The sequence below is a fragment of the Panthera tigris genome, chromosome C1, assembly GCF_018350195.1.
Source record: "Panthera tigris isolate Pti1 chromosome C1, P.tigris_Pti1_mat1.1, whole genome shotgun sequence".
Taxonomy (NCBI): Eukaryota; Metazoa; Chordata; class Mammalia; order Carnivora; family Felidae; genus Panthera; species Panthera tigris.
This window is the reverse complement of record NC_056667.1, coordinates 44,041,897-44,054,741: the sequence shown is the minus strand read 5'-3', so window position 1 is coordinate 44,054,741 and position 12,845 is coordinate 44,041,897. Positions and strand designations below refer to the sequence as shown.

At 46.5% G+C, this 12,845-nt stretch overlaps 1 protein-coding gene across 1 annotated transcript in view; it reads left to right on the top strand.

Annotated features, from left to right (window-relative positions):
* Positions 1 to 11,869: 11,869 nt before the first annotated feature.
* DHCR24 (24-dehydrocholesterol reductase) overlaps positions 11,870 to 12,845 on the top strand; it is a 28,422-nt gene continuing 27,446 nt past the window's right edge. The window contains exon 1 of the mRNA XM_042997307.1: positions 11,870 to 12,182. Coding sequence (XP_042853241.1) covers positions 11,952 to 12,182 — 231 coding nt within the window. The 5' untranslated portion in view covers positions 11,870 to 11,951. The remainder of the gene's footprint in view (positions 12,183 to 12,845) is intronic.

Sequence of the window (12,845 nt, the reverse complement as noted above, 5' to 3'; positions counted from 1 at the left end):
CTCAGGCCATGATCTCGCGGTCTGTGAGTTCGAGCCCCCCGTTGGGCTCTATGCTGACCGCTCAGAGCCTGGAGCCTGCTTCAGATTCTGTGTCTCCCTCTCTCTCTGCCCCTCCCCTGCTCGTGCTGTCTCTCTCGGTCTCTCAACAATAAATAAATGTTAAAAAATTTTTTAAAATATACGGTCACATCTTTGTTCTTCAAATTAACTGCTCGAGTGCTCACCTGCCCTTCTCAGAAAAGAATCTCTCTCTTAAGACACCGGTCTCCTTTCCAGCTAGCCAAGAATTCCAAAGGTTCTGGATTCCAAAGGATTTGAATTCCAAAGGATTCAAATCCTCACTTCACCATTGCAATGACTCACCACTGTCAGAAGGTGTCACTGTTCCACCCCGCTGCTGCGGCAGCCCATCAAGGGCACCCCTCTCCTTCATTCCAACAGAACAGCACAGCTAGGCACGGCCCAGAACCCAGCCCTCCGCCTTCCTGAGTGGTTGCTCCACCACCAGACCCTTGTGGCATGCAGTCCTTTGAGGCTTTTGATGCTCTTCCCCTAGCTCTAGGACCAGGGACAAGATCACAGTGTCCACTTGCTGGGTGTCTAGACTTTCAGACCTCGGGGAAAAGCACTTGGGAGGTTGGGGGTCTCAGGCCCTCTTCTCCAGGGGTGCTGGATTCCTACATATATATCGGCCTATGCTCCCTTCAGATTCTTTCCTTTACCTATGACCCCTTTTTTCCTAGAACAGTGTGGTTGTGGCTGAGCCTGAGTCCAGAGACCCTGCACAAAACCAAGTAGGTCAGCACTAAGGCATTTTGCTTGAAAACCGCATTTCTGCCTTGCCAGTCTTCTGCTTCCTAGAAAGGTCTGGGAGGCTCTGCATGGAGTCCATGAGTGAGGTCACCCTGAGACTGGGGGTGCTGAACAGGAGGAGCACAATGAACCAGGGAGGGACCTGAGCCACACCAAGGCTGGGGGTGGAGGAGAAGAAGGGGCAGAGGCAGGCATGAAGTTGAGCAGCCAGGCTGGTGGAAGGAGGGTGCCAGGTCCCATGCCCAGGTGGACGGGAAGATAGGATTTCAAGGAGGACAGAAAAGGGCTGTCTGGATTAGGCAATTCTAAGTCATAGGCAGTCTACCTGCGAGCCTTTAGGAGAGGGTCACGGGAGCCAGCGTGGGATAGGGATGAGGAAATGGGGACAGGTTAGGAATGAAAGAATGGCATTGCTGGAAAGAACATAAAGATTATTTTTTAATACCACTAATGTTAGGGGCGCCTGGTGGCTCAGTCGGTTAAGCGTCCGACTCTTGGTTTCAGCTCGGGTCATGATCTCGAGGTTCGTGAGTTCCAGTCCCACATCGGGCTCCACGCTAACAATGCAGAGCCTGCTTGGGATCCTCTCTCTCTTCCTCTCTCTCTCTCTCTCCCCCCTCTCTCAAAATAAATAAATAAACTTTTTTTAAAAATCACTAATTTTAGGGGCGCGTGAGTGGCTCAGTTGGTTAAGCGACCAACTTCGGCTCAGGTCGTGATCTCACAGTCCGTGGGTTCGATCCCCACATCAGGCTCTGTGCCAATGGGTCGGAGCCTGGAGCCTGCTTCAGATTCTGTGTCCCCCTCTCTTTCTCTGCCCCTCTCCTGCTCATCCTTTGTCTCTCTCTCTCTCTCTCTCTCTCTCTAAAAAATAAATAATAAAACATTTTTAAAAAAACCGCTAATTAAGGACAAGAAGACAGACGCTTAAAAGGTTACGTAAACTGTGACCACTCGGCTAGTAAGAAGCAGTTAGTTGCATTTAACATGTACTTGTCGAGCATCTGTATATGAAGAATTATTCCAAGCCCCAGGAGAGATACCAACACGGTAAAGAGGAAGTCTTCACTGTCAACAAATAGGGGATAGAAGTCGTGTGGTGCATGTAGGGGAGAAGGGAACAGGGTTGAATCTCCTAGTCTCCTTTTGTCTTCACAGACACCACATGAGTGGGATTTCGTTTTCTTTGATTGGCAGATAAGGAACTTTAACCTCAGGGATAAGATACACTAATTAGAGGGAGATTCAGAACTGAAACCCAGGTTTATCTGATGGCAGGATCTAAGTGCCTTTCCTAACACTAATATAATTCAGGCACTAAAAACCAAATGGGTTCAAAGGAAGAAGCTGCCTGACTCTCTCTGGGAGTTGTAGGAAAAGTTTCATAAAAGCAGTTGTACTGGATCATTGAAAAAACTCGCAGACAGAAAGCCACCGGGTAGGAGAGGGTAAGGTAGAAATCATGACCAGAGTGCGTGGGAAAAACTGCAGAGTAACTTCCTGTATGAAGAAAGTCCCCGAACTCAGTTCAGCTGGAACCAGAGTCCATGTAGGGCAACAGTGGGGACAAGGGGAGAGTGGGAACTGAGGGCCATAGCATATACAGACCTTAGAAAGCCTGGAAGAGAAACTTGAACGTACTCTGCAGATGCTATTTCAGCAGGGAAATGACACATACAATCCGAGTGAGGCTGTAGGAAGACGAACCTGTCAGCATATGTGGGTTGGTGCAAAAGTGAGAAATGGGAGGCCGAGGACAAGTTAGGAAGTTGCTGAAGTAGAGCAGGGCTGGGAATAAGTAAGCGGTCAGTGGAGCTGGAAAGAAAACAATGATTTATATTGCTGTAATACAGATGTGTCTTAATACAACCCATCTCTATTATAACTATATAATTGCTGAGTACATCTGTTCAGTAATAACAGAGATATTTACTGAGTACTTACTACAACGTGCGCACCTTGCTAAGGGCTTTATAAGCGCTAATTCATTTGCTACTCATAGCAGCCTTACGAGGTAGAAACTATCATTAGCCTCATTGTACAGATGGGGAAATGAAGGCTTCGAGCAAATGGGAAACACACCCGGGTCATATAATTAGTATCTGCAGAAAACGGAACTCAACCCCCATGTGTTTGACCCCAGAGTCCATGCTGTTACCCACATGTTACATACTCAGCCCTCACGCCCATGTCTTCCCGGCTCAGCCTCCCCTAAATTAACAAGATTCTGATGGAAATGTAAGCCCTGTAGAGTGGGATGTGGAATCCTGGTTCAGCTATTTAAAAGCTGACTGATACTGGGCATGTTACTTGACCTCCTGAGCCTCTTTTCCTTCTGTGGACTGGAGACAGCAGACCAACTTTGCAGGGCCGTTGAGAAGACCCAAGGTGGAAGCCCATGGAATATGCCTGGGCAGTGCATGGACACTTAGGAACAAGTGGTCAAGGAATGCTCGTTGTTAATAATAATAATACAAGGGCCTTCAGATGAGGGCAGCCAGGCTGACAAAAGGACCAGAGATTATGTCATCTGAAGACCAGTTAAGATGAGTGGCTGTTTTTATGTGGAGGAAGGGAACTGTAATAGTCACCTTCAAATGTACAGGGTTGTCAAATGGGAGGAGACAGGGAAGACTGATTCAGCGTGGCTCAAAAGGGCAGAACTGGGACCGTGGAGGCTACTCTAGGAGTTTCTAACCACCTGAGGTGACTCACACTGGGAAAACCCTCTTTGCCAGATGGTGGGATCCTGTTACTGGAGGGTTTCCAGAGCAAATATTTACGAAGGTTTACAATAATGGTCCTCATGTATAGGTATGTAAGAATCACTCAGACAGCTTGCCAAAACCCAAATTGATGCGTCTGCTTCCAGAACTTTTGCTTCATAAGGCCTGGGGTGGGGCCTGAGACTTTGCACCTGTCACCAGCTCCCAAGTGATAGCGCAGCTAGCCCATGTTTACACTTTGAGAACCGTTCCCAAGAGGGTAATAGCTTCTAAACCCCAGACCTGTTTAGTTGGTCCCTAACGATGCTCCCAGAAGTCAGAAAAATTATGAAATGTATCACATGTTTCACAATTGCTAAATGTGTTCAATGTGAAAGACTGCTCTTCATTCCAAGACTATGACCTTCTGGCTTTTTCTGGTGTCGAAATTGCCTTTCTTTCGCCTAAGGAGAATGATAATAGATGATGGTTCTTTTGTTAGTTGGTTTCTTCACATGGCAAAAGAGCAAGCTGGAAACCCTGGGGTGGTTCTTAATTTAAAAAAAAAATCCTTTTGGTCCATGTACTTCTAACATCGAGGATGCGCTACCCCTGGGCGAGTAAGAGTTTCGATGGAGTGTTTTCTCTAAGAGATCCCTTCCAAAGTTAAGTTCAGGCGTCTTTTAAAAAGGCATTATACACCTCTTTGCCTGGCGGAACAGCTTACTCAGAACATATTTGACCTTTCATTAATGCTTCCAGTGATCATTAAGCACATCTAATACCATAAAGTGCTCTCAGACCCACAACCATGCCCTCAGGGAGGCTACTTACAGAGGACTGTTTGTCCCTCATTAAACCGCCCATGTGTCAGCTTGTTCTTCTGCCTATCATCCAAAGAATGTCAGGCTACCAAGCTTATTAAATCAGTGGTTTCATTTTACACATCAATTTAAGTCAATAGCCTGTGACTTTGAGACCACTTGTCTCTTACAAGGAATAAGGGTCATAGGCTCAATAAAAGATCAAAGAGAGTTGCCCCTATCTGTTGCGAAATGGTAATGGCAGGCAATTCTCCCTGAGAACTCACTACATGCCAGAACTTACCTAGAGCAGTGAAGTAATTTGCCCGAGGTTAATTTATGGGAGTCAGGATTCAAACAGAACAATCAGAATGAAATGGGCACCGCCAACCTTTACTCTGCCCGGTTCACTGGTGATTCCAACAGTGAGCTTCTGTAGTCTGGCCACTGAGTGAACGCAGATATTGTTTGTATGTAGTTTGGGTACATGAAACTATTGCTTTTTGTGTGTTTGTATGTAGTTATTTCTGTATGTGTGTACGTAGTGCTTATGTGCTTAATCGTTTTTGTTTAAGGGATGTTCTGCTTGTTAGAAGAAATTTAAATGATTCTCATCCAAGAATCAGGCTCAGGATCAGTTGACTTGGAGACACTGGCCTTGTGCTGTGTGCTGGGCACATGGAGATTAGGAGATGGCTCTACTCCCCCAAGAACTGCCCTTGGGAATGCCAGTAAAGCGTGGAAGTTCTCTGGGCTGCGAGTGCCAAGGATAGAGATCGGTAATGCCCTAATTTCCGCAGACTACCTTTCGATCACCGAAAGGTGATCACCGACTGGTCAGTCGGAGACACTGGCTTCAGTCCTTCCTATCTAGAAAGCACTGACGGCTGGTCATTATGGCAAGCTGGAAAAGGAGACTGGTGGCTGGATATCCTTTATAGTGGGCTGGTCTTAAGCGAACTGCTCACGTGTCTGTTGAGAGACACAGGACAGGCCAAAGGGCACCACCAGCTACGTGGTCTGCAATTGGTACCATCAAAATAACCATGGCATTCTGTAATGTCGGTAAGGGTGTAGAGATATAGCTATTCTTGTACCCCGTGGATAGCATTTGTGGAGAGCAATTTGTCAGTTGGTTTTAAAATATAAAAAGAAATTTAAGAAAATTTCATGTGTTCGAAAATATGTGTGATAATGAAAATTTACTGGAAATTTTCCCATCATAGATTCCCCCACAATGGTCTGTCAGAGTGTGGACTGTGTCTAGTTCACCGCTCTATCCCCAGTACTTTTCACGGTTCCTATACATCAGTAGTCTCCACCTAGAGTTGATTCTCCTTCTTCTGCTGGATGTTGCTGTATCTTCTGGAATGATGGTCACTCCAGCCATCATCATAGAAGATAACCTGAGAGTGACAGTGTAGGCAGCTGATAGGAAGATCTGGATCTTTCAAGATATCACCGAGCCAGTGAATTAACGAACTCTGGGTCAACCTATGTTCAGACTTCTTGCTACATAAGAAAATAAGCACCCGGGGCGCCTGGGTGGCTCAGTCGGTTGAGCGTCCGACTTCGGCTCAGGTCATGATCTCGCGGGCTGTGAGTTCGAGCCCCGTGTCAGGCTCTGGGCTGATGGCTCAGAGCCTGGAGCCTGCTTGCGATTCTGTGTCTCCCTCTCTCTCTGCCCCTCCCCCGTTCATGCTCTGTCTCTCTCTGTCTCAAAAATAAATAAATGTTAAAAAAAAAAAAAGAAAAGAAGCACCCTTCTTCTTGTGGCTGTTTGAGTTACGTGCAGCCCAAAGCATCACAAGTGAGAGACTGAGTGAATGAATGAATGAATGACTCCATCCACTAGTATAAGAAAGCCAACTCCCCTACAATCCAGTTAAAGTCTTATCTTGGAGACTTGGAAAACTGCTTACTCTTCTTAAGAAAGTCAAGGTAATAAGACAATGAAATCTTGACTACCTGAAATTAGTTTTCTGGATAAACTTTTAGGTGAAAGCGGCACTTTGCAAGGGAAAAGAACATTTTATTAGGGCTTAAATATATATTATTAACGTAATTATTTAATTATTAATTTAATAAATATAATATTAAACTTATAAATATATAAGAACCTCTTATATATATATATATATATAAGAACCTCTTATATATATATAAATATATAAGAACCTCTTATTAGGGCTTAAATATATATTATTAATTTAATTATTTATTTAATTATTAATTTAATAAATATAATATATATTTATATATTTATATATATAGGGCTTTTATATATATATATATATATATATATATATATATATATATATATATAAAATAGTCTTAGAGAAGTTTCAGAGTCAAGAAACATTCAGTCCAATCTCCTAAACGTTAGCAAGCATAAGCATAACTTGAAGACCTTTTTAAAAAGCCAATTCCTGGGACTCACCTCTGAAGGTTTAGATGCAGTGGGATATGTGAGTCCAGGAACTGGCATTTTGGCCAGCGTTCTGAGGTGGATTGTCTGTAGACTACATTTTAAGAAACCCTATTCTGAAATTTCCACTTTATGTCATGGAACTGAACCACAGGAAACGGCACTTCCCCCAGTAATCAAGGGAGCATATTCAAGTGATGGAAAAATCCAGAAGATGAGAGCCATATTTTGGCTTATCTACTCACCAGATTAAGACACTGATCAGGCAGGTTTAGGCCCCCCAAGTCTGATGTCCCTATTTATTAAAAACAATATGGATCGGGGCACCTGGGTGGCTCAGTCGGTTAAGCGTCCGACTTCAGCTCAGGTCATGATCTAACAGTCTGTGAGTTCGAACCCCACGTCAGGCTCTGTGCTGACCGCTCAGAGCCTGGAGCCTGCTTCAGATTCTGTGTCTCCCTCTCTCTTTGCCCCTCCCCTGCTCCTGCTCTGTCTCTCTCTGTCTCAAAAATAAATAAAAACATTAAAAGAAAATTTTTTTTAATAAAAACAATATAGATCAATAGTCTGCTGCATTGCTACCCCTCAGACTAATCACAAGGACCAAACAATCTCAGTAGATGTATTGTATGCATATAAGGAGATGCTCTTTGTTAGGACTCTGGTGTTTATTGAGCTCCTTCACAAAAAAAATTATTGTGGTGCTCAGGTGGCTCAGTCGGTTGAGTGTCCAAGTCTTAATTTTGGCTCAGGTCATGATCCCAGGGTAGTGGGATCAAGTTCCGTGTCAGGCTCCGCCTGAGTGTGGAGCCTGCTTGAGATTCTCTCTCTCTCCCCTCCCACCACTCTCTCTTCCTCTTAAAAAAAACAAAAAACAAAAAAAAACACAACAATTTGTATTGATTAGGTTATATTCATTATGAAAGAAACAGGGACGCACATTATAGGAAGTCTGCTACGTTGTCAGACTATAAAAGTGATTTTGCTGACTCTCCGGTTAATCTGAGAGCTTGTTCACCAGAACATCCTATTCCTAAGCATTCTGACTGGGCTTTCATGTAAATAATGTACAGTTATTAACAACAATGTGCATTCATGAAGAGACTCCCCACCAAAGGGAGCTTCCTTGACTTGGGCACAAATTAATGGCCCAATACCCACGGGATGGGGAAAATATTTGCAAATCATACACCTGGTACGGGATTAATATATAGAATACATAGAGCACTCCTAAAACTCAACAATGACAAAAAAAAAAAACACCCAAAAACCACAAACCCGATTCAAAAATGGGCAAAAGATTTCAGCAGACATTTCTCCAAAGAAGGTATACGAATGGCTAATAAGCCCATGAAAAGATGCTCAACATCATTCATCATTTGGGAAATGCAAATCACAACCACAACAAGTCACCACCTCGCACCCACTAGTACAGCCACTATGAAAAAGAAAATGTAAACCAAAACCCAGAAAACAAGTGTTGACAAGGATGTGGGGAAAATGGAAACCCTTGTGTATTGTTGGTGAAGACAGAAAATGGTGCAGCTGCTGTGGAAAACAGTTTCCTGTTAAGCATAAAATTATCATTGGATCCGGCAAGCCCACTTCTGGGTACATACCCAAAAGAATTGAAAGCAAGATCTCGAAAGGATATTTGTCTGCCCATGTTGATAGCAGCATTGTGGACATGGCTAACGCACAGAGCCAACCCAAGTGTTCATCAATGGATGAATGGATAAGTCAAAAGCGGTACATACAATGGGATATTTCGACCTTAAAAAGGAAGGAAATTCGGTAGTATGCTACGAGGATGAACCTTGAGGACATGATGCTAAATGAAGTAAGCTACTTCTATGAGAAACTTTGAGTAGTCAAACTCAAGTCAAGAATGGTGGTTCTTCGCTCTGAATGAGATGGTGGGGTTGGGGGAGGGGAGAACGGGGAGTTATTGTGTAAAAAGCACAAAGTTTCAGATGAAAGGAATTATGGGGCTGAATGGTGGTGATAGATGCACTACAATGTGAATGTATTTAATACCACTGAATTGTCCCACTTAAAAATAGCTAAAATGATCATTGTTGTATGTGTTTTACCACTATAAATAATCCTCTACAAACAATTAACGGACCCAAGGTAATAAACTGTATGATTTGATTCTGTTCATACGAACTTTACCTCTGGAAAAGACAAAACTATACAACTGAGAACAGAGCTGTGGTCACCAGAGGCTAAAGGTGGGAGAAGGACATGACCTCAAAGGAGGGAGTTTTTGGGGGTGATGATTGTGTTGGTGGTTACAAGAACCCCTCCATGTGCTAACATTCATAAACTGTACACAATCATAAGCCCTTTTGCGACATGTTCATTTAAAAGGTAAAATTAATTAATTGGCCCAACTGGAGGTTACTATTTTTCTCACCTCGACAATAGCAGCCCCAAAGATTGAGGTTTACGGAGACAGAAAAGAAGAATCAAAGACACAGGCGGGTAGGCAGGAAGAGAGAATGAGAACATGCGGGCTGGGTAAACAACTGTTCTGAGTATGTTTTTGTTCCTTTCCTTCTTTGAGAGTTCTCAGTCTTATTGAGGCTTCTTCCTCCTCTTCCCAAGTGTAAACTATTCTGATCAGCAGTCATTTCGAGGTTTCTCCTACAAAGCAAACACACTTCAGTCTAACGGTGATGTTTAGGTGGAACTTAACTTTCCCAATTACCTAATAGTCCAACGACGCTCAGAATGGTTAAGGTTTTTGTGTGTGTGTGTTTTCCTTTTTTTTTTTTTTGCTTTTTTGTTATTGTTGTTGTTTTAGAATGGTTAAGCTTTTAATTTTTTTTTTAACGTTTATTTATTTTTGACACAGAGAGAGACAGAGCATGAACAGGGGAGGGGTAGAGAGAGAGGGAGACACAGAATCTGAAACAGGCTCCAGGCTCTGAGCTGTCAGCACAGAGCCCAACGCGGGGCTCGAACTCACGGACCGTGAGATCATGACCTGAGCCGAAGTCGGATGCTTAACTGACCAAGCCACCCAGGTGCCCCTAGGATGGTTAAGCTTTTAAAGCAAAGCCCTCTCTAACAGTTCCAATGTTTGAGTTCAGGCAGAGGAAGCAGAGGAAAGGCCTTTTCCATAGTGGCTGCAGGGTAACTTTGTGTATGAAGTTTGCATTTCAATTGCCCCCTCTTGACTGGAGCTTCAGAGAGATAGAACTTGAGACAAATCTGTCATTTAACAATTTTTAGTAGCCACCTTTAAAAAGCAAACGCGGCAAGTGAGATCAACTTTAATATTTTATTTAGCCCAGGGCATCAAAACATCATTTCAATGTGTAATCAATATAAAAATTATTAATGAAATATTTTGCATTCTCTTTTTTGTACTGCCTTTGAAATCCAGTGTGTTTTACACTTAAAGTACATCTCAGCTTGGATTGGCCACAAGCCAATAGCTAGGAGCTGTTGTATAAGACAAAACAGGTCTATTTTTTTTTTTTTTTGTAAGTTTATTGGTTTTGAGAGAAAGAGAAGAGCACGAGCAGAGGAGGGGCAGAGAGAATTCGAAGCAGGCTCCGCACTGTCAGCACAGAGCCCAGCGCGGGCCTCAAAACCATGAACTGTGAGATCATGACCTGAACAGAAATCAAGAGTCAGACGCCTGACTCACTGAGCCACCCAGGCGCCCCTAGACTATTCATTTTTAAAGCCCAATGAATATTTGAGCCTCAGCCCACATTCTTCATTCATTCATTGGTCAACAAAAGCCGGAGTGTCTAACATCAAGCATTATGCTAGAAACTGGAAATACAAAAGTGAACGAGACATCATGTGCCCTAAAGCTGTCTGTGGGGGTGAAAGACACATAGATACTTTAAAAATAACGTGAAAGAATCGTGACAGATGCACTCTATTTTTTGAGCACCTGAAAGGGGAAGGAAGTGCCATAAATGTAGTTTTAGAGGTGGCCCTGAGCTGGCTTCAAGGATGTGTTTAAGGTTAGCTCTACTAAGGACCTGGGTAAGAGCATTCCAGAGGTACCAGCGTGAGCAGAGGCAATGAAAAAATGAGGGGTAATGGGGCCCAGGGAACCACCTAAGAGTGCATGTTTCTGCAAAGATGAAAGAGAGGGAAGTGGATAGGTAAGCAGGACCAGTGTAGGACCTGATCAGTCATGTTTAGCTTCTAAAATAAAAATCTCTTACACTTTCCAAAATATTAGAAAAAAAAACACCTGCTTTCTACAGAATTGAGGTGAAACGCCGGTAACAGTCATGACTCCTCTGTACTGACTGCCCCAGAGCACCCCACCCCTGGGGCTTGCGACACTGCAGGGCACAGTGGCCGCTACTGCGTTTGCAATGGCTGGGACTCCTTCCTTCCTTCTTCCCCCTCCAGTCCTATCTGCCTCAGGCAAGTGGAAAACGGGGAAGGGTGCTGACGACAGCCTGTCCCTCAAAAGCCTTTTGGAGTTCAGGGACAGGTCTTCACGCTTCTGGAATGTTTCCCCGTGGATAAAATGGGGCTCACACTACTACCCCCCGCCCAAAAAGAACTGCTGTGTAACTCAAATGAATCTACAGAAAGCGCCTCAAGACTAAATAAAAGGTGCATTATGTGGTCTTGCGGGCACGGAGTGACCTGACCTGCCGGGGTCAAGGCCAGGTTTGCATCCTCTCCGGCCGGCCGGGACAGGAATCCTGGGCCAAGCTGCAGGGTGGCTGACCCAGGGCGGTGGGGAGCCCCCACCGCACCCGTCGGAAGTAACCCAACCCATGACCGCTTAACGCGACCCTCGAGGAGGCACCACTTAAGGAGCAGGGGCAGCAGCCGCATCCCTCGACCGCCGCCGCCCGCGTCCGCACAGCCTCCAGCACCGCAGGGCGCAGTTGACCCCACCAACGCGCGTGTCCCCGACCACCCCTCCCCACGCGTCGGAGAGAAGAGGGTGGAGCGGCCTGACTCCCGCAGCCAATAAAAGCAGCGGTTTCCTGGTCCGATCTCCGGCGCGGCTCACCATTGGTCGCCAGCCGGGTCTCGGCCCACCGAACCTTTGCGACCCCAGCCAATCGCGAGGCGGCGACGCGACCTCAAGACTCCCCGGGAGCGGGCTGCGGGCGGCGCGGGCGCAGGCGGGCGAGGAGCGGGTGGCGGTGACAGGCGGCGCGAGCTGGCACCCCCTCCCCCGCGCGGCGCGCCGCTGGCCCCACCATGGAGCCCGCCGTGTCGCTGGCCGTATGCGCGCTACTCTTCCTGCTCTGGGTCCGCGTGAAGGGGCTGGAGTTCGTGCTCATCCACCAGCGCTGGGTGTTCGTGTGCCTCTTCCTCCTGCCGCTCTCGCTCATCTTCGACATCTACTACTACGTGCGCGCCTGGGTGGTGTTCAAGCTGAGCAGCGCGCCGCGGCTGCACGGGCAGCGTGTGCGGGACATCCAGAAGCAGGTGAGCGACGCCGGGCGGGGCGCACCGGAGCCGGTCCGCGGCACTCGGTCGTGCGCGCTGAGAGCGCCACGCCGGGTACGAGGTGGCAGGCGGTGCGCCGGTTTTGGAGGGGGTTTGAACTCAAAATGTGATGGGGGGGGGGTGCTTCCCGGAGAGGGAACGGAGTGAGCAAAGGCCTTCGGGGGACAGAACGTCGCTCAGTGTCTGTGGAGTGCCTACTATGTGCGGAGCACGTGCGGGTCCCCAGAGGGGTATAAAGGATCACGAGATAGGGGAAGGTGAGCCGTGCACAGGTGGCTGCCACCAGTCCCAAGCGGTCTCAGAGCGGGGAGGCCCTCTGGGAGGTGGAGCTGGCACTAGAGACTGGGAAGTAGGGAGGAAGAGGTGTCAGGGGGAGGGTCGGATTTGAGCCAAGGTCCAGAGCGGGAGGTTGGAAGTCAGTTCCGAGCTAGGTTGGGGCGGGGCCTTGAGTTTGGAGTTTACTCTGTAGCAGCCGGGAGCTGTGGACTCCTGTAGACTGAAGGACTAAAGTGAGAAAGTAGCACCCAGCCAGGGCGAGGAGCCTCGCGGCGCGGCTCTGGGCCTGGCGTTCACTCCTTGGGGAGGCATCTCCAGTAACTCTGGAAGTCCTCCTCCGTGTCTGCGCCCCCAGAGCCTGTGCCC